Below are 27,152 nucleotides of genomic sequence, written 5' to 3'. Positions count from 1 at the left end.
ACAGCTGTGTGTCAAGGACAAAGGATCCACTCGCATGCGGGACAGATGCGTTGGTGACCCTGTGGGACCAGTTGTCACTGGTTTATGCTTTCTCTCTCCCAGTGCCGTGGCTTCTTTGCAACATCAGAGGTCTGGAACTCCTGGGTTAGGATCCCAGCCCCGAAGCCGTCCTAATTGCTCCAGCATTACCCAGACGACCTTACTGTGCAGGAATCGTAAGGGTGGTTGGTAGAGGACCCAGGGTCCCTTACATCTTGTCCAGGCCTACTTCGCAAGGAGGTATTCCATCCCGTCTTGCAAACATGGGAATTGATGGTCTGGCTGTTATAGCCCGCATTCTTGAGGATCGGGGCTTTCAGAATCGGCAGCAAATTACCTTGATTCGTACAGGAGAGCTGGCCTCCAGGACCTTGTATCATAGGATCTGGAAGGCCCATGTTCCCGGTGTGAAACCAAGAGGTGGCATCCTTGGAAGTATGTCATAGGTAAAATTCTTGCCTTCCTACATTAGGAAAGGAGGGGGAGCTAGCCTTTAGTTCCATCAAGGTTACAATATCGGCCTTGTCAGTATTTTCAAAGGTCGCTTGCTTCGCACTCTTTGATCCGGGCCCTTATACAAAGGGTAATGCGTATAAGTCCACCATCCTTGTGCTCAGGGGATTGAGTCTAGTTTTGTCGGCTTACAAGGTCAGCACCTTGGGCCGATGCACCATATTTCCCTTCATCCTTCTAACAAGGGAATTGGTGTTCTTGGTTGCGGTAGCCTCCGCAAGAGTTTCAGTATTGGCAACTTTCTTTGTATAGAGCCATAATTAAGGATAGGGTGATGTTAAATCCTCACCCAGCCTTATTTCCTAGAAGGATCTAGCACCTTTTTCTGCGAAAGGAAAAGTTATTGCTTTTCTCTCAATATAGATGAGAGCAGTTAAAGATCTATCTGAAGGTTTCAAATATAGGAAACTGACATTTTTGTTGTGCTGCCAGAAGACCCTAGAAATGGGCAGGCAGTGTTCAGATCCGCTATTAAAATGGTTACACTCTCTCGTTAGTGTGAGAAAAGTCAAGGCCTATCTGAAGCGGCTGCTTGGATACGGAAAACTGATGTTGCGCTACCAGGAGGCCCCAGGAAAGGGCAGGCAGCGTCTAAATCGACTGTTTTTTTAATGTTGATTCATCAGGTTATTATTCAGGCTTGTGGCTTTAAAGAGAAGGTTTCCCCCTGTTTTAGCGTGCACCCTACCTGGATAGTAAGCGCTTCATGTGCGGTGCATTGCCAAGCCATTATAAAAGATTTGCAAGGCCGTACCTTGGTCGTCGGTGCTTGCATTCACCTGATAGAAATAAGTGAAGGTAAGATGGCAAGAGGATGCCGCTTTTTGGCGCAGTATGCTGCAGGCAGCAGTTTAGGTCCTCAAACGTCTGATGGTGGTCTGCGTTTTGTGTCTCCCTCACCTCAGTAGGCATTGCTTTGGGACATCCCACTTAGTAATTAATAGACTGTCCCGTGATGTACGATAAAGAAAATAGGATTTTTATAACCGCTTAACTGTAAAAATCCTTTTCTTGGAGTACATCACGGGACACAGAGCTCATGCCCCTCTTGTTTGGGGATATTGGGACACTTATTGCTTTGCTACAAAAACTGAGGTGCTCCCAGTATGGGAGGGGTTATATAGGGAGGAAACTTCCTGTCTGATTACACCAGTGTCCAGCACCTGGAGGTGGAATATAACATACTTGGTAATTACTAGTCTGTGTCCTGTGATGTACTCCCAAGAAAAGGATTTTACAGGTAAGCGGTTATAAAAATCCTATTTCTCTTATCGTCCATGGACGGACACAGCTCCTTAAGTCTTGACAAGTGGGTTATGTTTCCTGTTTACAGGAGAGGACTAGGCAGAAACATGTTAAATGGTTAACCACTTGCTTACTGGGCACATATACCCCCCTCCTGCCCAGGTGAAATTTCAGCTTTCGGCACTGCGTCGATTTAACTAACAATTGCACGGTCGTGCGACGTGGCTCCCAAACAAAATTGACCTTTTTTACCCACAAGTAGAGCTTTCTTTTGGTGGTATTTGATCGCCTGTGCGGTTTTTATTTTTTGCGCTATAAACAAAAAAGTGCGACAATTTTGAAAAAAATACACTATTTTTTACTTGTTGCTATAATAAATATCCCAATTTAAAAAAAAAAAAAAATTTTTTCTCAGTTTAGGCCGATACGTATTCTTCTACATATTTTTGGTAAAACAAAAAAAAAAATCGCAATAAGCGACTGGTTTGCGCAAAAGTTATAGCGCCTACAAAATAGGGGACAGAATTATTATTATTATTATTATTATTATTATTATATATTTTTTTTTTTTTTTAACTAGAAATGGCGGTGATCTGCGATTTTTATTGGGACTGCGACGTTATGGCGGACACATCGGACACTTTTGACAAATTTTGGGCGCCATTCACATTTATACTGCGATCAGTGCTATAAATATGCACTAATTACAGTATAAATGTGACTGGCATTGAAGGGGTTAACACTAGGGGGTGAGGAAGGGGTTAAATATTCCCTGCATTGTGTTCTAACTGTAGGTGGAGGGTGGGTGACTGGGGGGGGGGGGTGACCGATCTATGTCCCTATGTACAAGGGACACAGATCGGTCTCCTCTCCAGAGACCGGACGCTGTCTCTGTGTAAAACAGCAATAAGAGATGATTTTACATATGAGATCATCTCTCATTGGCCACACAGATCGCATCGCAAACGGCCACTCTGATTGGCCGTTCGCAGCGATCTGTAATTGGCTGTGTCCAAGGGACACAGCCAACACAGAGAGTTTTCCCTTTGCGCGCTCTGGAGCGCGCAAAGGGGCGGACGTCAATTGACGTCTAGTTGGATTTTCAGGTCCGCGCTGTAGCCGTCATTCGGCTATAGCGCGGGTCTGGAGTGGTTAAATACATGTTACATTAACAGAGTTGAACAGCCCCGCCCAGGGGGCGGTCCCTCCAGACATAAGCCTCCTCACTGCAGCATGCAGCCTCAGTTTCGTTCTGCCTAGCAAAGGAGGTATGGCTCCCTTTGGGCCCAGCGCTCTGAGGAGAAATTATTTTTTTGAAGAATCTTCTTTCAACTGTCGGCTGAGTGACAGGCTGGATATTATAGATCCTTGTAGTCTACTCAGTCCGACCAGCAAGCGTGGACACACCTATGCAAAGAGGCTTGGTCTGCCACGCCATACCTCATGACTCCTGAGGTGGCCGTGAGCTTTGCTCCGAGATCCACATATGACTGGGCTGTGATGTTGCCTCACTCACAGTGGATCGGGCCGACAGCTACCTCCATTGCGGTTGTAGGTCTGTCAGGAATGCGTCAGCGAGTCCTCGCTCAGGCGGCTAAGTACAGTCCCTTCCGCTTTGGTGGGTTGGTACGGCTGGGCATTCCTGGGGTTCGGGGGTGCTCTTCTCCTCCCTTCCCTGCTCCTTTCCCTTGCTGCATTGCTAAGGCACGCTGTTCCGGGGGGGGGGGGCTTTCCTGAGAGGGCTGTGTTATCTGGCACTTTTTGTTTGATACTGGGTTTTTCCTGTGGGGGTTTTCACTGTAAAAGCCCTAGGAGGCTTTCCCTGTTTAAAATGCAGCGTTTTGCCGTAGTTTGGCCGACACTGGCGACATTTTTTGGGAGGTTTTCAGTTACATTGAAAACTCCCATTGATGGCCATTTTGTCGTAGCCGCGCCATGTGCAGCAGGCGGCCATCTTTGTGCAGTGCTGACCCCTAGTGCTGTATCTACGGCGCACACAGGTCCCTGCAGACACCGCAGTTCCTTCATGGTTTCTTTCCTCTCCACACGCTGTGTGCAGAGAGCGGTCGGCAGCGCTGGGCAGTCTCCTCCTGAGGTGAGTCCCCTGGCTATGAGAGTAACAGACTTATATTGGTATAAGTTTTAAATACCCCGGGTCAGCGCAGCAAGTGGGTAAGATGCCCTGTATAGGGCCCTGGGAGCGTCAGTTTTTATGTAAAGACAGGTCCATTACATACACACTATGTAAATGTCTTTTTATATTTGGCGTCAGTATCTGGTCCTTCCCCAACATGCTCAGCAGCAGGTGTTAGCACCTGGGATCTCCACAGAGACTTGTTTGTTAGCCCTGGACCCTTTTGTGCCAGGCTGGGGCCGGAATGCGGACGGGCGGGGGGTTAAGCGTGCCCCCTCCCTCCGTTATCCCCTGGGAAATGCTCCGTATAATTGTGTATATAAGAGGCGATTCAGTTCGCATGTGCCGCGCTATATAAGTTTTTCATTCATTCATATATGACCAGATGCGTTTTTTTTTTTTTTTTTTTTTTTTTCTATGGTCTATATGACACTTTTTTTGTGTGTCACCTTTAAAGTCCCACCCTCAGGGGGGTACTTTTTGTTTTTTTTCTGCTATGGAGCCACGGACCAGGTGCCTGGGTCAGTGCAGGATAAGGCATTTATGGGTGCGCTTCTCTCTGCTGTAAGGGACTCTCTTAAGATGTATAGTGCAGATGTGTTTCCGCCGAGGGCTCGGTCTTTTTTGGATCACACTAATCAGACCGCTCTGTGTAGGTTCTCTCCTTCTGTGCCCTTCTTTGATAATTTCTAAGATGCGGAATGAGAAAAGCCGCTGAGGTAGTCCCTCACCGCCTGGCGGTTCAGTGCCCTTTTGAGGAGAGCCCTTTCAGGGGATCCTCCGGGTGTCATGTATAGCCGACTACTCTCCCTATTACGGGAGTCCACCGCTTGTATGGATCTGGCTGTTAGAAGATCCGAAGTACTGGCCCTTGCCATGTTTTCCATGCTGGGGTCCGTCTTGCGGCCTATTGTGGCTACTACTCTGGGGTCTCAGTCGCTTTCTGAGTGAGCATTTTGCACCAGACAGTGGAGCAGCACCCTCTCTACCAAAGATATTAGGTTAGCGGACCTGTTGGTCCAGGGCCTCATATAGGTCTGTGATGCTTCTTTGAATGCTGCGCCCTTGTTATCCAGGGCTTCTGTTTCAGAGATGGTACGTGGTGGTGTAGTGGTTAATTCCATTACTTGTCAGCAAGAGTCATTGGTCCAAATTCCGGACACTGACACCAATCTAGCTGAAGCTTACATTGTCGCTCTCTGTGTCTGCGTAGGTTTCCTCCGGTTTCCTCCCACCCTCCAAAGACATGTGTGCATACACTTCCATAATATACATACACTTCCATAATGTACATACACACTTTGTGTATGTATTATTACGGGGGCCGACAAGGGCTCAGCTGGGGGACTAATTTGTCCCTGGGTGCGTAAACGCCGGCACCCAAATCCCGCCTATGCAGGTCGTCTTCCCTCCCTGCTTTAGGTGGGGGGGCGGCTTACAGGTTCACAATTCAGTGAATCTCTCTGCTCTCTGACTGGTGGGTCTGCGAGGTGGTCTTTTCAGAGTCCTAGATAGGGTTTACGCCTATCCACAGAACAGAGTTCTTTTCTCGTTTATTCCTCGCCCGACTTGTCGGTTTGCCTGAGCAGTGTGGGACTTGCAAGTCCCGCAGGGACGCATACATGCATGTCCTGTTTTGCATATGTCACAGAATTTTCTGTGCTCCGTGATGGGGGAGGGCTTCTGTCAGTCTGTGGCCCTCCCTTTTGATCTGGCGTCGGCACTGAGGGTTTTCACCTAGGAGCTCGCAATTATCCTAACTTTGTTGGGACCGTGAGGTTTTGCCTTGTGGGCTTCTTGAACGACCTTCTTCTGAGCTTCTGTCTCAGACCTAGTGGATGTGTTTCTAGCCATTCAGACCCTCCGAAGTTTTGGGTGGGTGCTAAACATTTGGAGCTGGTCCTGTTTCCGACTCAAAGGGAGCGAGGGTCCTACTACCCCTGGAGAAATTGCAGACTCTTCAGTCTACAGTGAAGGGTATTGGCATCACGCTATCTGTCTTCTTTCCGGGTACATTCTGGTCCAGGGCCTGTGGGTAGCCTCCTTCGAGGCGGTACTGTATGCCCGGTTCCACAATTGGGCTTTCCACGGGGAAATACTGTCCAGGTGGTAAGAAATTTCTTGTCTCTGTAATCGCCAGATTCAGGTGCGCCACCTAGTCTGAGTCTTCTGAGTTGGTGACGGAGATCCCTGGCTCTTCGGCCCGGGAAGTTTCTTCCTTCCAGTGGTCGGTGTTTACGACGGACGCAGGCCTCACGAGTTGTGGGGACCCCTGGGGGGGGGGGGTCCAGTCGGCCCAGAGTCGCTGGACTTGCATGGACCTACGGCCACAACTCCCTGAATGTGCCCGCTCTCTTCTGATCTCGGTAGCTACCCAGGGTCGGGCCTGGCTAGTACCTAGGTGGGAGGCCGCCTGGGTGCTGTGGACCCTGTCTACCGTTCATTGTCCCACTATTTGGGTGATCAGGCTTTGATACTATTCGTGTTCGAGGAGGTTGCAAGGTTCTAGCCGACAACGCCACGACTGTGGCTTCTGTCTACCATGGGTATGCCAGCAGGCGGACTACTGGAGTCATTGGATGCTGGACCAGTGTGACTGTTTTTCTGTGCCTGGGGGTGTTTCGGCTCCCTTGCAGGAAGTGAGTCTCACAGGGCAGGCGAGATTATAGCTCAGCGGTAGACTGCCTGCCCTGCATGCAGTTGCCTCTGGGTTCAAGCCCAGGAAGATCTGTGTCGTTGCGTGGCCATGGCTCGCCTTGGTTTTTTCCACTCGACAACCGCAAGGGTGTCAAAGTTAGTGACCAGGTCTAATGCTCTGTTACTGACGCGCAAGTGACCCTGTGGGGGTCTGTATCGGCGGCCTTATACCGTTCCTCCATTTGTGTTGCTTCCTCGGCTGCTCCATAGTGGAGGCTGAGGGGATCCCGATGTTCCTAATCACTCCAGATTGACATTGGCGTCCTTGGTACGCCGATTTCGGGCGCCTCATAGCGGAGGTACCCTGGCCGTCGCCAGGGCGAGAGGTCCTTCTGTCTCAAGGTCCCATACTTCCTTCTGTTGTACAGTCACTGACTTGCTCAACATGGCTATCGGTAGCCAGACTTTAAGAGACCGGGGTCTGTCTCTGTCATCTCAACCATGCTGAGGGCACGGTAGTCTTCTTCCAGGAGAATCTACAGTCACACCTGGCAGGCCTACATCTCTTGGTGCGAAGAGATGAAGTGACGTCCACAGACGTATTCAATGGCCAGGGTCCTGGTGTGTGTGTGTGTGTGTGTGTGTGTGTGTGTGTGTGTGTGTGTGTGTGTGTGTGTGTTTTTTTTGTTTTGTTTTTTTTGTTTTTTGTTTTTGTTTTGTTTTGTTTTGTTTTTTGTTTTTTTTTTTTTTTTTTTTTTTTTTTTTTGTTTTTTTTTTTCAGCTTGGAGTGGGTCTCAAATTACTTTTAAGCACCGTTTGGGGGCAGAGTTCAGCCTTGGCTGTGTTCTTTCAGTGGCCCTTTGGGGCTCGTTCCCTGGTAGGGTACCTCTTTGCGCAGGGGGTTTGTCATATTCTTTCACCTCTTGGCCCATCTCTTCCCCAATACGTTTTGACTCTGGTGCTCTCGGTTCCTCAGGAGCCTTCCTTTTGGAAACATCTGAGAGATTTTCTTTTAAAACTATCTCAGAAGGTGGCCCTTTTCTTCCGTTAGAGGGGTCTCTGAGCTGGCGGGCTTGTCTTGCAAGCCGCCATGCTTGATCCTCCATAAGGCGCGACCTTCCCTTCTTCTGAAGGTGGTCTCGGACTTTCGCCTGAATAGGGGCATTGTTTCGTCCATCCTTTTTGCCCTCGGCCAGCGCATCTTACGGAGGTTGCCTTTCATACTTCAGGAGTGGTACGCGCTTTGCGGGTGTACCTACCTGCTACGGCTCGGTTTTGGAGATCTGACCCTCTTTTGTGTCGGTGTCTGGTCCACAAAGGGCCTGGCGGTCTCGTCGACCTCCCCGTCAGTCCTATGCTCTTAGGGGACGGGCCCCCCTTTTCCGGTCGCGGCACTTTTCGACCAGGGCACCTGGTGCTTCCTGGGTTTTTCCGACTTCATACGTCGGTGTCACAGGTGTGCAGGGCGGCGACTTGGTCGTCCGTTCACGTTTTTTTGTTTTTCAAAATTTCCTGGTTGCTGTGAGTGCATCTTCTGATGCTTCTTTCGCCCACTAGCGTTTGCAGGCGGCCGTTTGAAGTTGCACCTCCTCCGTTTGAGGAGCTCTGCTTGTTTTGGGGTGAAGTTAAAATTGGTTTTACTGATATATTTCCCACCCCTCGTTTTGACACTGCTTGGGGACGTCCCACTTGTCATGACATAAGGAGCTGTGTCCGTCCATGGACGATAAGAGAAAATAGGAATTTTTTTGTACTCACCGTAAAATCCTTTTCTCTGACGTCCATGGACGGACACAGCTCCCACCCCTCCTTTTTAGGTTTTGTACTGCTTGTTACGAACTGAGGCTGCATGCTGCAGTGAGGAGGGTTATGTCTGGGCGGGGCTGTTCAACTCTGTTAATGTAACATGTATTTAACCATTTAACATGTTTCTGCCTAGTCCTCTCCTGTAAACAGGGAACATAACCCACTTGTCAAGACTTAAGGAGCTGTGTCCGTCCATGGACGTCAGAGAAAAGGATTTTACGGTGAGTACAAAAAATCCTATTTTTTTTTTTTTTTTGCTAGAAAGACCCTAGGAAATGAAATGGCAATTGCAACAATATTTTATGTCACACTGTCTTTGCCCAGCGGTCCTTCAAATGCAATTTTTGGGGAAAAAAATACACTTCAATGAATAAAAAAACAAAACAAAAAAACAGTAAAACTAGCCCAATTTTTTTGTTTTAATGTGAAAGATGATGTTGCGCTGCGAGAATCGTGATCTATCTTCTAAGCAAAAAAATTGTGATTCTCAGAATCGTGCAGCTCTACTAAGCATCCATGTGCATGAGGCTTTAGTTATGCAGATTAACATACACTAGAACACCTATATCAAAGACGAGGCCCACAGGCCAAATCCGGCTCGCTTGGCTTTATCACGTGATTCTTGCACTTGGTTTTTCAGCCAGAACTCCATTCCTTCACCTTTTGGATCTCACTCTCTGCTCCCGCTCCCCTCTGTCACTTGTAAACACAGAAGCTTAATTTGTTTACAAGAGACAGCTATGCTCTGTGGCTCCCAGATGTAACCGATCCCTGCATGTACTCATGGTGGGGCATGGCAGAGACAGATCTTTGGAGAAAGAACTATCTCCTTGCGAGGCAGAGCTGCCTACACAGGAAGGTACTAGAGACGGGCCAAATGTAGAAATGCTATGAAACTTTGGGGTTGCATACTGTGTATAAAGCACCCCTAAATCCTGCATTCTTTACGTAACACACCCCTGCACTCTGTGCGTAGGGCACCCCTGAAACATTTAACGGCATATACTGCCGATGCGGCCTGTGATGAGATGGAGTTTGACATCCCTGCACTAGAAGATGCTTTGACCATTAAATAGCAGGTGTAAATAAAATATTTAGTTATTCAATCAGAGCTGTACAGAATATTCATTAAATGTGCTGAAGAATATATTTAATGAAAACCATGATGATAAACATTGCATATATTATGTTTGCGATTTAGCTATCAAATAGAAACTGAAAGCTTTTAAATAAATGTGAATTGAATGATGAAGGGTAGCACACAGTGACATTAGTAAGATTAGTAGCGCATGATGGCACATGAAAGAATGGGGGGGGAAAAAGGTACATATGGCTAGTGATAGATATTTATAGATTACAGAAGCGTGTGTGCATATTTAATATGTGATTTTTAAAAATGAAATGTGTGTTGTTTTTTTTTTTTTTTTTTTTACCTGGCCATTATATCAATATGTGCTGGTGAATGTTTCCTCAGTCTAGTGTTGTCTTTAGTTCAATGTTGTGGTGTTTTTGTTGACCTTCTCCCCCCCCCCCCGCCTTTTTTTTTTCACCTTATCACAGCATATAACAATTCCTCGGCCTGAGTGTCCAACAGAAGTGCGGACTTTCACGTTCTATCTGTCAAATGTAGGCAGGGATAGCCCTCAGGGGAGCTTTGACTGCATTCAGCAATACACTCAAAGGTGAGCTATAGCCAATCTACATTGACTTTTTTTTTTTTTTTTTTTTTTCGAAATGTTGATGTGCATATTGTGATTTTCGTAAACCTTGGGTGTCTGCACATACATGCCAATCTTTAATTGTCCAGTACAATAAAATTTGATCTACAAAAGCCAACCTTTTATTCTTTAAACGCTGGCACACCCCTCATGTCTAGTTAGACAGACAGGTTAGTACTAGAGTTAGAAACCCCTTAAGCTAGCCATAGAGGATTCATTTTTCTTCAGCCATTGGGCTAAACAAAAAAAACTGGTTCCCCCGTCTGCACAAATGAGGTGGATGGAGGAATTTTGTCTCATTTGAGTTCAGAGTAACCACTCATCCTACCTCCTATGCTTTTTGTCTGAGGGGCAAGGAGGGGTGATCTAGGGGAGGTCTGCTGTGGTATTTTTTGTTTTAGTCATTTGGCCCATCCAAAAGCTGAACTAGAAATGTCATTCAGCGCTTGTAATATTTAAGGCGGTAGTAAACCGCCAGAAAAATTAAATGCAATGGGCCCCCCCCTGAAGTTTTAAGGCATAATGTCATAATGCACTGCATACTAGCATATTGAGACAGACTTGCCTGTACACAGAGCCCTCCAGCGAAGCGCAGTCACAGCTCCCCGACACTGCCATCTTCACCCGGTCTTCCTTCCGGGTTTGTGGGCTCCAGCTGTATGAGTGGTCGGAGCCGAGATGTCACTCCAATGCATGTGCGCAAGTCCTCAGCTCATGCACAGAGCTACAAAACTACAAATCCCATCATGCCTCTGCCTCCGGGTGTCATGCTTGTGGCTGTCCAAGAGTATTGCTATGCCTCATGGGACTTGTAGTTCTGGAACAGCTGGAGGTCCGCTAATTGCATATGCCTGTCCTAAACCGTACAAGTTTCGCCGATATTTACTGTACCAACAGATAAGCCTTATTATAGGTCCAAAAGTGGAGTTTACCTCCACTTTTACTGACGGGCTCCTGGGCTAAACTTCTAAGCAAAGGCTGCATAGAGAAATGTGCATGTAATGCATGCTTATTAACAAACTGCGGGAGTCCAAATTCTGATTATACTAGTTATGCCCTCCAGGCTAATATGTTTGCCTTCTCTGTTTTTGGTGTCAACCTTCAGCCTTTACAAGCACTTGAAAGCTGCTATTGACCTTCATGCATTCTATGCATAAAGGGAAAAAAAAACTGTGTGCCAGTCCCACTAATACTTACATGTGCCCTATCTTGATCCAGCGATGTGCATGAGAGCCTTGGCTGTCCCGGGACTCTCTTTCCATTAGCTGAGACAGAGCAGGAGCCAATGAGACAGCCAGTGAGAGAGTGGGGGGGGGGGGGGGGGGCAAACCAAATCTGTGTCTTTTAGACTTGAAGAGCAGGGCTCAGAAACGGGCACACACCCCAGTGCCCCATAGCAAGCAGCTTGCTAGTGGGGGCACTGGTGAAGAGGGAGGAGCCAGGGGCACTGACAGGGGACCCAAGAAGATGATCAGTGCTGCTCTGTGCAAAACCACAGAGCAGGTGCAGTAGGGAAAATTATTTGACCCCCCCCCCCCCCTTCCTGCAGATTTTGTAAGTTTGTCCACTTGCAAATAAATGAAGGGTCTAATTTTTTTTTTTTTCATCAGTGTTTTTTAAATGATCGAGACGACATGACGAACACATGATACAAATATTATAAATTGAGTTGCAGTTCAGTGAATAATCGCTCCAACAGTTGTCTCCTTCTCACTAAGCCTCTTTGCTGATGGCCTTTAATGAGGATAAGCTCAGGCATGTTCGCAAGCGCACGCGCCCCTATTGGCTGATTCGCCAGATGACGTAATATTACTTGATCTCGCACAGCCGAGCCGACCTGGGAGAGTCTAGTCTTTATCACATAAAGCGCAGGTATGCAAAGGTTTGAGAAACCTGATGCAGAAGCTTAATAGAAGGATCAAGCTGCCATTGTCTGGTTAACTATTTTTAATTTCCACTGGGAAGATATGTGTTTTGTATAAGGCTGGCTTCACACTGAAGCGTTAGCCGCGGTGACTGTATAGCCGCGCTATTTGTAGCGCGGCTATACCATCGTTTTTACCGTGATATTCGGCCGCTAGCGGTGAGGTTTTAACCCCCGCTAGCGGCCGAAAAAGGGTTAATACCGCCCGCGTTGCGGCGGTATTACCGCGCTATTACAGCGGTATTACCGCGCTTTCCCATTGATTTCAATGGGAAGGCGCGGTATAGGAGCGGTGAACACACCGCTCCTATACCGCGGTAAAGAAGCGGCTAGCAGGACTTTTGGAGCGTTCCTGCTAGCGCGCCGCTTCAGTGTAAAAGCCTTCGGGCTTTCACATTGAAGAGTACAGGGCATGATTTTTCATGCGGTATAGCAGCACTATTTTTAGCGCTGTACCGCATGAAAAACGTCCCAATGTGAAAGGGGCCTTAGATAATTCATCTTCACTTTGTATTGGAAGTTACTCAGGTGTATTATGCTCATATAAATAGCCTAGAGAATGTACATCTTTTTATATTGCAATACATGTGGGTGGCCATATTTTGATCTTGATGAAAACGGCTATACTGTATAAGCATTGGAGCCGGTGTACTGTATAAACCAATGGAGAATCAAGCTCATAACCTGGAAACCTGGCTGGTAATGGGTTAAGGGAATCCCTGTGCTGGGAGCAAACCGTGGCTGACCTTATGCAAAGCTTAAACGGAGCTCCACCCTGTAGTGGAACTTCCGCTCATCGGAACCCTCCCCTCCCTCGGGTGTCACATTTGACACCTTTCAGGGGGGAGGGGGGTGCAGATACCTGTATTTGCACCTACTTCCTGGAGACCACTCTGCAGGGACCTGCAGGTAGTGTGTCACTCCCGACCCATTCCCCCCCCCCCCCCTGTTGTGTTCTGGGAAACAAGGCTCCCAAAACGCAGCGGGGACCAGTGAGCGCAGCGCGACTCGCGCATTCGCCGTAGGGAACCGGGCAGTTAAGCCGCAATGCTTCACTTCCTGGTTCCCTCACCGAGGATGTCTGTGGGGGCAGCAGAGTGATAAGCAATTGCTCGTCTTCTGCTGCCGACTTCGCTGGACTCCAGGACAGGTAAGTGTCCTAATATTAAAAGTCAGCAGCTGCAGTATTTGAAGCTGCTGGCTTTTAATATTTGTTTTTTTTACGACAGAGCTCCGCTTTAAGTGAGCTGAGGTATCAAGTGGATAGATAAAAGTAGCAGAGTTGGGAAATGTAGTCACTCCATTTAGAGTCTGTGTAAACACTAGATGTGTATAAGAATTCATATCCAGCTCACCAGACCCGCTCCTTGTTCTTCTATTGCCGGTCCACGGACACTTCCTATTTCCTCTACATGTGTACATTCTGCTTCTCCCGAACACCTTCACTTACTCACCTGATGCTGCCCAGTTTCAAAAAGACTGCAGTTTGTTTCTATCATCCAGAGGCAGGAGACGTGGTAACAGCTGATCCTCGAAGGCTGGCCACACCCCCTTCCCTTATTTCTGCCCAATCTCTGCCTTTCTCCTCACAAAAGGCTCTGTTACATAGCAGTGAGTGTCCAATAGTTAAGCTGCCCCAGAGATCGTGGAGGGAGGGATCTGGGCTGTGCCCACATGGATGTTTTTTATACAGGCAACGATCCTACCCGGCCAAGCAGCCGAATTCAGAGGGGGACACACGGTGGTGCAATGGATATTCTGGGCATTTTCACTCTTGTGAGCGGTACTGGCTGGATCTACATCTTCTCGATTCTCTCTACACAGTAGGGAAGGGACTGGAGGCGGAGCCGAGCGAGTCTGAGTCCAATGTCAGAACAGCAGAAGTCGGCAGACTCGGAAAAGTCTGCGGCGGACCGCTCGGCTCAGACACCCACTTGTCTTTAACAGCCAATAATTGATCTGTCGTCCCCCCCAAATGCACCTTGTCCCCATGTTGATGGGGACAAGGGCCTCTTCCCCACAACCCTGGCATGGGGGGTTCCGGGATCTGGCCCTCCAGATTACGGCCTCCAGTTTTTGACAATTACTTTATTACAAAAATTAAAAACCATGTCCACCATTATAGATCCTGCATCAATTGCGATGCCTGCCGTTGTGACCCGAAAAAAAAGGTCTGTTCCAATCGCTGGCTCCTGCTGTCTTTCAGCTCCACCATCTGGCAGTTCCTAAATAACTAAGGGACGGGGTCACACAGCGATGTCACTGCCAGTTGCATGCTGGGCCGGCCGCTGATCCTAAGGGCTCTTTCACACTGGTGCGTGTTTGCCGCGTATTCGCGGTTAAAATAGCGCTATTAAAACGCTCCCCATGCCCCTCTCCATTGAAATTAATTAAAAACGCTTAAAAAAGAAAGAAAAATTGCGCCAACCAATATTAAATTAATATAGACAGTGAAGTCCTTTGTGCCTTCTAACAGTGAGGCACAAAAAGAGTGTGCACTAAAAAAGTGCATAAATAATAAACAAATGGTGAACAAAGAGTCCAATAATAAAGTCCATAAACTGAATTCCGATCCAAACAGCACCCAGTGTGAAGATGAAACAGTTGTGACCCGCCACCGTATGGACTGAGGCTTACCACAAAGTAATTTGATAACAGCGTTAATCAAATCATTGCAGGATATTTCCAGAACATCGGATAATGGCTAAACATACGCCGGGTCACGCTCCCTTTAAGAAATCCACGATGGGGTGCAGCAGCATACAATAGCGAATAGCGTCCTCACACCATGTCACAGCCCAGTCAGTGTCAGCATAAAAGGAAGGAGACCGCACATAGGGTAGTATGCACTTAACAGGTTTTAATTAAAAGAAGATTAAAACTACTTACAAACAGATGTAAATAGACAGCGAATAAACAATTGCCGGCCGGCATCTAACAGGAGCCCTTCCTGTACGCGGTGACGTCACTGCACTCCGTCCCACCGCGTACAGGAAGGGCTCCTGTTAGATGCCGGCCGGCAATTGTTTATTCGCTGTCTATTTACATCTGTTTGTAAGTAGTTTTAATCTTCTTTTAATTAAAACCTGTTAAGTGCATACTACCCTATGTGCGGTCTCCTTCCTTTTATGCTGACACTGACTGGGCTGTGACATGGTGTGAGGACGCTATTCGCTATTGTATGCTGCTGCACCCCATCGTGGATTTCTTAAAGGGAGCGTGACCCGGCGTATGTTTAGCCATTATCCGATGTTCTGGAAATATCCTGCAATGATTTGATTAACGCTGTTATCAAATTACTTTGTGGTAAGCCTCAGTCCATACGGTGGCGGGTCACAACTGTTTCATCTTCACACTGGGTGCTGTTTGGATCGGAATTCAGTTTATGGACTTTATTATTGGACTCTTTGTTCACCATTTGTTTATTATTTATGCACTTTTTTAGTGCACACTCTTTTTGTGCCTCACTGTTAGAAGGCACAAAGGACTTCACTGTCTATATTAATTTAATATTGGTTGGCGCAATTTTTCTTTCTTTTTTATTTGTTTTGTGTTAGTTCACGCTATTGCAGCCTCCTCATTAATTCACTTAATTTACAACTGATTAGCGCAATTTTCCTTTTTCTGATCGAATTAAAAACGCTGTAAAATCGATGTGTTTTGCCACGATTTTAACGCTCCGTTTTTACCGCGTTTTTTAATTCATTTCAATGGAGGGGGCATGGGGGGCGTTTTATGAGCGTTTTAATAGCGCTATTTTTACCGCAAAACGCACCAGTGTGAAAGGGTCCTAAGGGTCTGGTATGAAGGGAGGGTGTGTGTGTGTGTGTGTGTGTGTGTGTGTGTGTTTTTTTTTTTTCCCCTCCTCCCCAATTATTGTTCAATACTGATGTCTGGGCAATTCAGATGCGTTCCCATAGAAGGTAATGAGCATGGAATTCACATTTGCACCACAGGAATCTTTAAATTTGCTGTGAATTTGCACTGCCGCTGCATCGCAGATATGTGAACTGGCTCCATAGAAAGCAGGTTGTGAACAGAGCACACACACCCCAGCTGAAACGGATTCATCAATTGGACTCAAAGCACATTTGGTGTGTGCGTTTTTAATCTTTGCAAATCCACAATTAAAGTGCAGTACCAGAGTGAGAATTTTAGTTGTGTGTGTGTGGTTTTTTTTAGACAAGAAATAAAAATATAGTGAAGGTTTAATGGGAAAAAGGTTTGCATGTATAAAGATGCCCAAGAAAATAATAATTTTGTTTATTGGACCGAATATTTTGAGTGTGTTTAATTATGCATTTGGTTTTATTAAAATAGTTCAAGTTATGTTATTAGTGATGGCAAACGGATAATTTTCTTTAGGCTTTTTAACAGTTCTGTAAAACAATATAAATTTGTAAAGTGTAGTACCCATAGGAGCCAGTAGATTGCATGCTGTACTTGTCTGACTTCAGCACAGTGAGGCATTCATCGAATACATGTTATAGAATCAATCTTGGGTAAAGTGGTCAAAAAATTAGCCAAAATTATTTGTATTGTCAGGAAATGCAGTATCTTTTACATATTGAATGTAAATATCTTTCCTCTTTTATCTACTTTAGTAATGGAAATGTCACCCTTGACTGTTTGGGCTACATCCAGGATAAAATCACTGTATGTGCCACAGATGACTCCTATCAGAAGGCGCGGCAAAGCATGGCACAGGCTGAAGAGGAGAACAAGAGCAGAGGTGCCATTGTAATCAAAATGGGTAGCAGATATGGAGGCAAGTATTTTAGGATTTCCATGTTTGAACTCTCATGTAGACAGTTTGTTATTGGTGGATTTTGTAATCTGGAGCACTTAATAATTTGTTACCATGATCATCTCAACTAAATGGTTTGCATTTCCCCTGGTGCCAGGGTTCTGCATGTAGTGAGCCAGGTGAAAAAATTACTGGGAGGGGCTGGGCATGACTCGGCTGTGTTAATTTTATGTTGGGACCAGTGACAATACATGGAATGATCCTGCAAGATTCTTAGGAATCCATTTGAAGAACTAGACTATTGAAGTGAGGGACCTCCAAGGTTCTATTCTTTGGAATATTGGTTGTGCAACAAAGGGGTAGGGGGAGTGAGTGATTGGGGAGAGTGAGTCACTGAGTGTAAGAGAACTTTGTTGGTTGGGCATGTGGTGGTGCTGAGGCATAATGGATGGAGCTGCATATGGGTGTGCACACTGCAAGTGTTATAGAGGAGCTAAAACCCTGATGGGTTTTACTTTTTTGTTCCCTGCAAAGTAAAAGCATAATGGCTAGTATGCATCGCATACTAGCCTATTATGTGGCATTTACCTGCAAACGAAGCACACCATGTCCCTGCTGGAGGCCGCATCCATCTTCGCCCCTTTTCCTTCTGGGGCCGCGAACTCAGCTCTGTGACTGGCCGGAGTCGCGTGACTTCACTTGCGCGGGAGCCGCCAGTGATGGCCCTCGCTAGTGAAAGAATGGCACAGAGACATTTCTTCACAACACATGCGCAGATGACCTCATTGGTGCAGTACAGAGTAAATATCTCCTAAACGCGCACGTTTAGGAGATGTTTACTGTACCTATAGGTAAGCCTTATTATAGAAATGGAGGTTTACAACAATGGAGGTAGTTAAAAAGGACTGCAAGGGAACGGACAGTGATGAGTGATTTTAACTATCCTGAAATTGGAGTAATGACACTACTGGAATAGCAATATAGTGGAAACTTGTCAATCCATTAACAATTTTTTTTGGTGCAGTTTTTAGAAGCGTCAATTAGAAATAATGCTCTGCTGGACCTGTTGATCTCAAACAATGCAGAGCTTATTACCAATGTTCTTCTAAAAGAACAACTTTGGTGGTAGGAATTCTACTCCAATACTCAATCAGCGCAATCCCCAAAAAATCTTTATGTGCAAAACGTATATAAAACTATAACAAATAACCCAGTCGCTGCTAGCACTCAACAAGCATGTTAACTCCACGTGTAACAATATAAATAAAAAAACAGTGCTGTGTTACTAGTGAATATCTAAATCATTCTAATAGTGATAATCATAGAAAAAAAGGGTGTAATTGTATATAGTGACTGACTTTCTCGTGATACAGTGATCATAAATGGTCTATAAAAAAAGTCAATATCAAGAAAAAAAAGCCAAACCTTAAAACGTGGTGTTCCACCATGATGTGCCCAAAAACATCAGTACATATGAAAGTGCTCGCCTCCACCAGTGTACTGTGGCCGCTCGGCTCATTTTTTGATTTGTTTTTACCTGTGGGTCAAAAATAGCAGGTCCCCACTGAGGATGATCAGATGATCTATCTGACGTAGGGGTCTACTGAAGAAGTCACGCCTGTTGACGCAATGCGTATAGGGGCGGAGCCTTCTCTGCAGATGTCATCTCATGGCCATCTCGCTGTTCGTAGGAATTATCCAATGTTTGCATAGCCCGAACTGCTCAAGTGCTATGCTTTGAGAGAGATCTGAGGGCTGACAGGGAGGAGTGAGACACAAAGGAGCAGTATACCATCGGCACTCTAGATAGATCCTCTGATTATCCCCGGTGTGGACCTGCTATTTTTGATCCGCTGGTAAAACAAGGGTCAAAACATTAGGTGAAGGCGAGCACTTGCATATGTACTGATGTTTTTGGGCACATCGTGGTGGCACATCTTGATATTTGGGACAATTTAACTTTTTTTTTTTACTCATCCCTGTATGATGAGAAATATCAGTCACTATATACAATTGTACCCCTTTTTTTTTCTGTTATGGGGAGGATTAAAATCAGCCCTTGTCAACCTTTTCAACACAGAGGAACCCTTGAAACAATTTTCCGGTTTCAGGGAATCCCTGCTAAAAATTACTATATCTGCAACTCATGGTCAGAGGGAAGAATGCTCCTAGCACCAGTGGTCATTGGGAAGAAGTACCCCCTTACAGATGGCTAAAATGTTCAATGATGTGAGTGGGAACTTGAACAGAAATTGCTCAAACATGTAGCAACCTCTAGAGCAGGGATTCTCAAACTACGGCCCTCCAGCTGTTGTAGAACTACACATCCCATGAGGCATTGTAACACACTGACATTCACAGACATGACTAGACATGATGGGAATTGTAGTTCCTGAACAACTGGAGGGCCATAGTTTGAAGATCCATGCTCTAGAGCAGTGGTTCTCAACCTGGGGGTCGGGACCCCCTTGGGGGTCAAATGAGGATTTGCCAGGGGTCCCCAAAACCTGGGCTGTTCCTGAAGCCTGCGGTAAAGAATGTGAAGTGGGAGGGGCTGGAGGAGACCCTATCTGCTGATTTCAGCATAGGTGTCACTGCTACGAGAAACCACAAAGTCGGAGATACAGTGAGTAACACTCCCTGTGATTAGAGTTGCCTTTAAAAGTCCCCACTACAGTTCTCAGATCAGCAGATGATCTTGATCAAGAGCACCTAAGTTGGCTGATCCCAACTCCTCATCAGCACTGCCACTGATCCCAACTCCCTGCCAGCACTGCCACTGATCCCAACTCCCCGCCAGCACTGCCACTGATCCCAACTCCCCGCCAGCACTGCCACTGATCCCAACTCCCCGCCAGGGAGTAAGGCCCCTTTCACATTGAGGAGTTTTTCAGGCGGTAAAGCGCTAAAAATAGCGCTGCTATCCGGCCTGAAAAACTCCTGCCCAGCTACCTCAATGTGAAAGCCGAAGGGCTTTCACACTGAGGCGATGCGCTGGCGGGAGACAAAAAAATCTCCTGTCAGCAGCATCTTTGGAGCGGTGAGAGGAGTGGCATGTATACCGCTCCTTCACCGCTCCTTCCCATTGAAAACAATGGGAACCGCGGCAATACCGCCCGCAATGCGCCTCTATATAGGCGCATTGCGGGCGGTATTAACCCTTTATCGGCCGCTAGCGGGGGTTAATACCGCACCGCTAGCGGCTGATTTCCACGGCAATCCCGGCGGTATAGCGCCGCTATTTTTAGCGGCGTTATACCGCCACCGCAGCTCCCGCCCCAGTCTGAAAGGGGCCTTAGAGAAGGAATAAAAATAGAGAATACATGGAAGGGAGAGGACAAGAGGGGGAGGAAGAAAAAGGAGAGAAAGAATAAGAGAAAGAACAAGAAAGACGTCTAGAGAGGGATGGGGATAACAAACAAGAAATTAAGAGAGAGATAAAAGGGAAATGAAGGAGAACAAAGAGAAAGGGTGGTACATCCTAAAATGTACTATAAGGGGTTTTAATATTCTACGAGTGGAAGGGACTCGGGGAGAGCTAAATGTCCGTGGGTTAGGGGCGCAAATTACTTGTCTTACCTTGGGTGCCAACAACCCACGATAGGAAAATAATATTACCGTTACGGGTCCCCACAACTTGGGAAATTTTATCAAGGGGTCACGGCACTAGACAGGTTGAGAACCACTGCTCTAGAGGAACCCTGATTTAGATATTCGCTAGTAGCGCAGCACTGGTTTTAGATTTTATATAATTTTTGTGGCAGTGACCATGATAATGTAAAACATTTATTTTAAGCTGTAAACCAGCACATACTAGAATGATAGTCACGCCAGTCAGACAGAAATGGAAATGTTTCAGATCACACTGCAAAACACATTCATGTGGGCAATAAGTTTAAGGTGCTAAAAGTAAACAAATTGTGGCCTAAAATGTTCAGCTTTACTAATATTTTATTTATTTTATTTACTTCCCAATTTTTTATTCAACCTTATTGTCTTCAAATGCTTATTCAGAAGCCATACATCCAGATTGGTGCAACCTTAGGCTACACCCGGACCCCACATGATCACACTGTGGAACCCAGTCCCTTCCCCTCCTTCGGGGGTGGGTCTACTGTGATGGGTGGAGCTTGGACTTTAAAGTCCTTCCCAGGAGCTCCTAGCCCCTCTAAACACAGAGCACCATCACGCTCTACCCAAGCTTCAATTTCAAAATCCAAGTTCAGCCCCTTTAGCACAAGACTTGGCCAACAAGGGCCACCATGCACTTCAAAGTCCTCTCTACAATGAAGAGGCATTCTCATGCCTAAGAATGAGGAGGCATATGTTAGTTTTAAATGTATAAAAATCACCGCGCTAGGTGATGACAAATTAACCTGAAAAAACGTAGAAGTCCTTTACAGTCCCTACATGTTCAGTGATCATAGGTGCTCGTTCTCAAAATAAACAATCGGTGCTCCAAAGACTTGTGCTCAGACCAGGTGCCCCACGTGGATGTGCACTCACCCTTGGGTGTTCAACTATCTCTATTATGGTCGCTTAGGCAGGTGGAGAGACCCCTGGATAAACCATTTGCTGGCAGCTCATGCACTGGATAAGTCCTTTACATGGATAGATGGAAATGACATCTGGCGGATGTATGTTGTGGAGGCTTGATCGTGTCATCGCGACACACGTCAGCCAAAAACGCATGCCAGGTTATTAGGCACCATTACATGCCAGTGTAATTCCTACTTGTTTTTTAACCAATAAATTGTAAACGGTTTTACGCAATGAGGTTTTCTTTGTAATCTCTATCTTTCCAATAAAGTGTTTGTAAAGGTTTATTTTTTATAAATAACACGCGTCATACTTGCCTCCACTGTGCAGTTCATTTTGCACAAAGTGGCCTCAATCCTCCTGTTCTGGGGTCCCTGTGTGGTTGTCTCGGCTCCTCCCCCGCAATAGCTAAACCCCTCTGGGAAGCTCTCTTCCGTAGGGGTTAGCTTGCAGGCGTGCGCTCCCTGTCACATTCTGTGTGACAGGGAGTGCACATAACTGCGCGCTGGGTCGTCCACGACATGCCCGTCGCTCTACGGGTGGCCGGTGAGCTATATGCTCCAGGGCTTGCATCGGACCGGTCTACAGGACCGAGTAGCAGTAGCCTGGCCGACAGCCACCTCCGTTACCATGCAGTAGATGTGCTTCGATCAACTGCCGACTGGGTGACAGGCTGGATCCTTGTATTCTTCCCAGTTTCTGCCATCGATCGTGTGCCGACCATAGCTGCGCGCTGGGTCGTCCACGACATGCCCGTCGCTCTACGGGTGGCTGGTGAGCTTTACGCTCCAGGGCTTGCATCGGACTGGTCTACAGGACCGAGTCGCAGTAGCCTGGCCGACAGCCACCTTCGTTACCATGTGGTAGATGTGCTATCCAGGATGCTTCCAGCATAAACCCACAGGAAGGGTAAGTAGCTACTACCTTGCTTTAGCAAGAAGACAGAGCTGGGCATCCTTGGAGAGGTGAGTAAAGGGCCTTATCCCCCTCCCCCCCTCTTCCTCCTTAGGCTCTCTGAGCTAGCTGCTGGGCAGGGGTTCCTCTGGGGAGCTTCACTTGGGGAACCATAAGTCACAAAATCAGTGTATAAAGCTGCATAAGAGATTCTGTTTACCTGTGTGTCCTGCTCCATGCTGTCGGCGGCCATGTTTGGTGTATCCATGCTGTATTTCTTTACTTGCACAATGTATAAAGCCGCATAAGAGATTCTGCTTTCCTGTGTGTCTTGCTCCATGCTGTCGACGCTCAGGTTGGTGTCCATGCTGTATTTCTTTTCTCACTGGCGGCCATCTTCTTGTAGCCGCATTTTTCTGGCGATTTCTGCTGAGGTGTACTGACTGCTGCACCGTGGTTTTCTGCCCTGTTGGCATCTAGTGTCAGATCAGTGGCCATTGTACCATGGATCAGACCATTTTAAAAACGGCAGATGAACAGATACACGCTGCGACTGAGCAGTCTGAAATACTGACAAAAATCGCAGCCCCACAAACAGCCTTCAATCCCAGCTTTGGAGAGCACAGATCGACAGACATACTCTGCAGGCGGCAACTAAACCATCTATTACAGTTCCTGGGTGGTAAGTGCTCTGGGGGGGAACCCCTCGTCTCTGCTGCAGAGACGAGGGGTGGGTTACTTGTTTGGCAGTCCCTGTGTCAGTCGTGTGGACAGCATGGCGTCAGAAGCAGATGCTTTTTCCCCACGAGACACCGGAGCTGGCAGCTGATGCCACTATTCCTCTGCTGGCCAGAGCTTCAGGTCAGGCGGTGGCGTTACGCCGGCTACTTTGGTTAAGATTTGGTCCACCAACCAATCTTTCATGAAAGCCCTAATGGACTTGCCCTATAAGGGCGACAGACTTTTGGAACTCCCCTGGATGACATAATTAAAGATGCTACAGGAGGTAGAGCACACTGCTCCCACAGTCCAAAGAGGAGAAGGAACCACGCCGTAGGCAAGGGCCCTTTCTTTACCGCACACAAGCAGTTTTTTTCGTCCGCCCAGTACGGCGGGTAAAAGACCACAGGCCGATAAAGCGTCTGCTCAGGGACTGAAACGTCCCTGGTTTTGCTAACTCAACAAACCTGCAGACAAAGCTACGTCCGCATGAAGGTTTGCCCCCACCCATCTCTCAGGTGGGGTGGCGTCTTCGCAAATTTGCGACCCGGTGGACATCCTAGGTCCCCGACCGGTGGGTTTGCAAAGTAGTGTCTTCAGGGTACAAGATAGAACTTCTATCTTGCCCACCAAACAGATTTTTTTCCCTCCAACCGCCAGCTACAACCGACTCGTCGGGAAGCCCTATTTGGGGCAGTTAAAGACCTGCTGAAACACGGGGTGGTTATTCCTGTCCCAGTACAGGATCAGTTTCAGGGGTTTTACTTTAATTGCTTCACGAAGGTACAAGATTCCGGATGGAATTGGTTCGCTCTGTCGTCGCTGCCCTCCAGCCGGGGGGACTTTCCGGCATCCTTGGACATCAGGGATGCCTATTTACATGTCTCCATTTGCACAAAGCAGCAGAGACTTCAGTCTGCGGTGCGGTAGTTGACATCCCAGAAGGGTCGTCGCTCCGCTTTTGCATGCGAGTCCCGGGCCTCATGGTGGCCTCCTTCGAGGCGGTACCATAGGCGCAATCTCACACGTGAGTGCTGCAGAAGGAAATTATGTCCAGATGGGACAAACGCCCAGCATCCCTGGATTTATCTAATCAGGGTGAGCCACTTGGTCAGGGCCTCCCTTGTTGGTGGCTGACCTCACCAGCACTTCTGTCTGGGAAGTCATTCCTTCCTTTCACTGGATAGTCATCACGACGGATGCCAGCCTTACCGGTGGGGGAGTCTGGGGGGTTCAGTCGACCCAGGGTCGCTGGTCTCCAGAGGATTCCCATTTGCCGATCAATGTCCTGGAACTTCAGGCGATCAGACTGTGCCTCTCCACATGGTCTCAAAGGCTACGAGGGCGTCCAGTCAGGATCCAGTTGGACAACGCCACAGCGGTGGCATATGTCAACCATCAAGGAGGAACAAGAAGCTTGGCTGCAGCGTCAGAAGCCGCTCACATCCCAAGGTGGGCAGAAAGGAGCATACCGGCACTGTCGGCCATATACATTCCGGGTGTGGAAAACTGTCAGGCGGACTATTCACGCCAGACATTGGACCAAGGAGAATGGTCTCTGCACCCGGAGGTGTTTCAGATCCTTTGCCAAAGATGGGGCACTCCAGATGTAGATCTTCTGGCGTCTTGACTCAATCAAAAGGTTTTGAGGTTTGTGACCAGGTCAAGAGACCCATGGGCGGACGCGACAGATGCGTTAGTGGCGCTGTGGAGTCAGTACTGGCTAATCTACGCTTTCCCTCCTCTAAAGCTTCTGCCTCTTCTGCTTCGCAGAGTGGAGGCAGAGGGGATCCCGATGATCCGAATTGCTCCGGATTGGCCTCGGCGTCCTTGGTACGCCGATCTAGTGCGGCTAGTAGCAGACGTCCCTTGGCGTCTACCGCTGAGAGAGGACCTGCTGTCACAAGGTCCCATACTGCATCCTGCTTTACAGTCACTGGCTTAATGGCATGGCTATTGAAAGCCAGGTACTAAGACAGGGGCCTGTCGGATTCTGTGATTCCTACCATGAGGAAGGCTAGGAAGTTCTCTAGGAGGATTTATTATCGCACTTGGAGAGCTTACTTTGCCCTTTGCGAGGAAATTAAGTGGAATCCTCGGACTTGTGTAGTGTCCAGAGTCCTGCTGTTCTTACAGCGCAGGGTGGACCAAAAAGCTTGCTTAATCACGATTAAGGGGCAGATATCTGCCCTGGCTGTTTTCTTTCAGCAACCCCTGGCGACTCTCGTGAGAATATTTGTACAGGGGGTTCGGTAGGTGGCCCCTCCGGTCCGTCCTCCACTACCTCCGTGGGGATTTGAATAGCAGACGCACCTTGGCGTCTACCGCTACGTGCTGCTTGCTACAAACTGAACTGCTTGGTGGAGACTGAGAGGATATAGTCAGTGGGACTGCACCCTGGGCAGGGCGGTTCTTCTTTTGAAATTAACACTTTCTGCTTAGTCAGTCCTAGAGATGGGCTATCCCACTATGTCAAGATTAAGGCCATCCATGAACTGAGATTTTACGATGAGCATAAAATCCAATTTTTTTCACCTTAATGCATAAGATGCATTAGGGTGAAAAAAAAAAAAACCTTTATAACCCCATTAATAGCAATCTCTGCAATTGCTGCTGTGGACTCAATTGCCAATATGGGGCACGAAGTGGGTGAGGGTATCCAGAATTTCTAGTGTTAACAAGTTGTCACACTCATTTAGCACCTGATCGATTTTATATACATGTACAAGCTATTTGGATTTGAGCACAAGCAGAGATTTTTTCTCAGAAAATAGGTGCAGGAACTCAACCACGACCTCGTTCAGATTTCACAAACAGTAGAAGGGTCTTAAAGGGGTATTAAATACCAGGATTGCATTACATACAGAGTGTAGAGTTCAGGGGGTTACACACAGAGTGCAGAGCTGTCACTTGTAAACACAGAAACCAGACTTCTGTGTTTACAAGTGATTGTGGTGAGCAGGCACCAAAGGGTCTGAGCCAGAGGTGGTGGAACTCGGTTCCACCAAGTTCCCCTTGGAAAAAAAGCCCTGAGCACAAGTATTTCTTGTTCTTGTCTGGTCTCTTGGCACAGTTCAGTTTGCCTAGTTGTTTTTTAACTTGCCTGTAAATTCCATATATTGTATAGAAATAAAGAAAAAACTGCGCTAGTTCAAAAAAAACGTGCCAAGCTGCTACATACAAACAAACAAACAAACAAACAAAGCCAGCAAAATAGTAAACAAAAAATGTAGCGCTAACAAACTCAAAAATATATGGTACCAAGTGAGGTAACAACCTTCATAATATCAGTACATATATATGGACTACTGACACTGAAAAAAATAACTCAAACCGTGCTCAATATAAAAGGAAAATAGTTTCTATTTTGAAGATGGGTAAACGTCAATTAAGTGATTGGTGCAAAGAAACAGGTGAGCTGCTATCCAAAGATTGAGATGCAACAGGTATACAAGTTGTCTGTAGAACTCTATGAAGATCACAATCACATCAAGGTATGGAGTGGATATAAACCCGCTTACCAGATGAGTTGGACTCTAATACTGTACAGCAAAGAGTCTGCCAGGCATTGTGGTCTTTGAAAACCGGGACCACTTAAACCGGAATAGGACCATAAGTGGAACTGGAACTCCAATGGAATGGACATTAGGAACCAGCTGTGCTTGAATGGTGTATTGCGTCAATACCATAAACTCTGAATACAATCCTTGGACCATCAGTCAGGAGGTGTAGGCAGAAGACGTAGCTAAAGCTCCAAAGAAGTCATGGGGTGGATGATATAAAATGGAAAAAGGAACTCCAATAGTGCAGGTCAATTAAAACCAAGTAGGTTTATTTGTAAAAGTCATAAACAAAAATATGACATAGATAAAAGTGATCACGTACAAAAATAGCAATGTGGGGTGCTCAGTAGCAATACCCGACGCGTTTCGGCTGAATAAGTCTTCAACAGGGGCATTGAAGGCTTATTCAGCCGAAACGCGTCGGGTATTGCTACTGAGCACCCCACATTGCTATTTTTGTACGTGATCACTTTTATCTGTCATATTTTTGTTTATGACTTTTACAAATAAACCTACTTGGTTTAAATTGACCTTCACTATTGGAGTTCCTTTTTCCATTTTATATCATCCACCCCATGGCTTCTTTGGAGCTTTAGCTACGTCTTCTGCCTACACCTCCTTACTGATGGTCCAAGGATTGTATTCAGAGTTTATGGTATTGACGCAATACACC

General features: G+C 46.9%; 1 protein-coding gene across 2 annotated transcripts in view; it reads left to right on the top strand.

Moving 5' to 3' along the window:
- The window catches only part of ELL (elongation factor for RNA polymerase II), a 128,636-nt gene that overhangs the window by 63,387 nt on the left and 38,097 nt on the right, over positions 1–27,152 (top strand). For both annotated transcript variants that reach the window (XM_040322816.1, XM_040322825.1), the window contains exons 3-4: positions 9,935–10,056; positions 16,621–16,784. In XM_040322816.1, coding sequence (XP_040178750.1) covers positions 9,935–10,056; positions 16,621–16,784 — 286 coding nt within the window. The remainder of the gene's footprint in view (positions 1–9,934; positions 10,057–16,620; positions 16,785–27,152) is intronic.

Source organism: Rana temporaria, chromosome 1 (genome assembly GCF_905171775.1).
Source record: "Rana temporaria chromosome 1, aRanTem1.1, whole genome shotgun sequence".
In the NCBI taxonomy this organism is placed as follows: Eukaryota; Metazoa; Chordata; class Amphibia; order Anura; family Ranidae; genus Rana; species Rana temporaria.
Note: the sequence above shows the minus strand (reverse complement) of the source record. Positions and strands in the feature narration are given on the sequence as shown.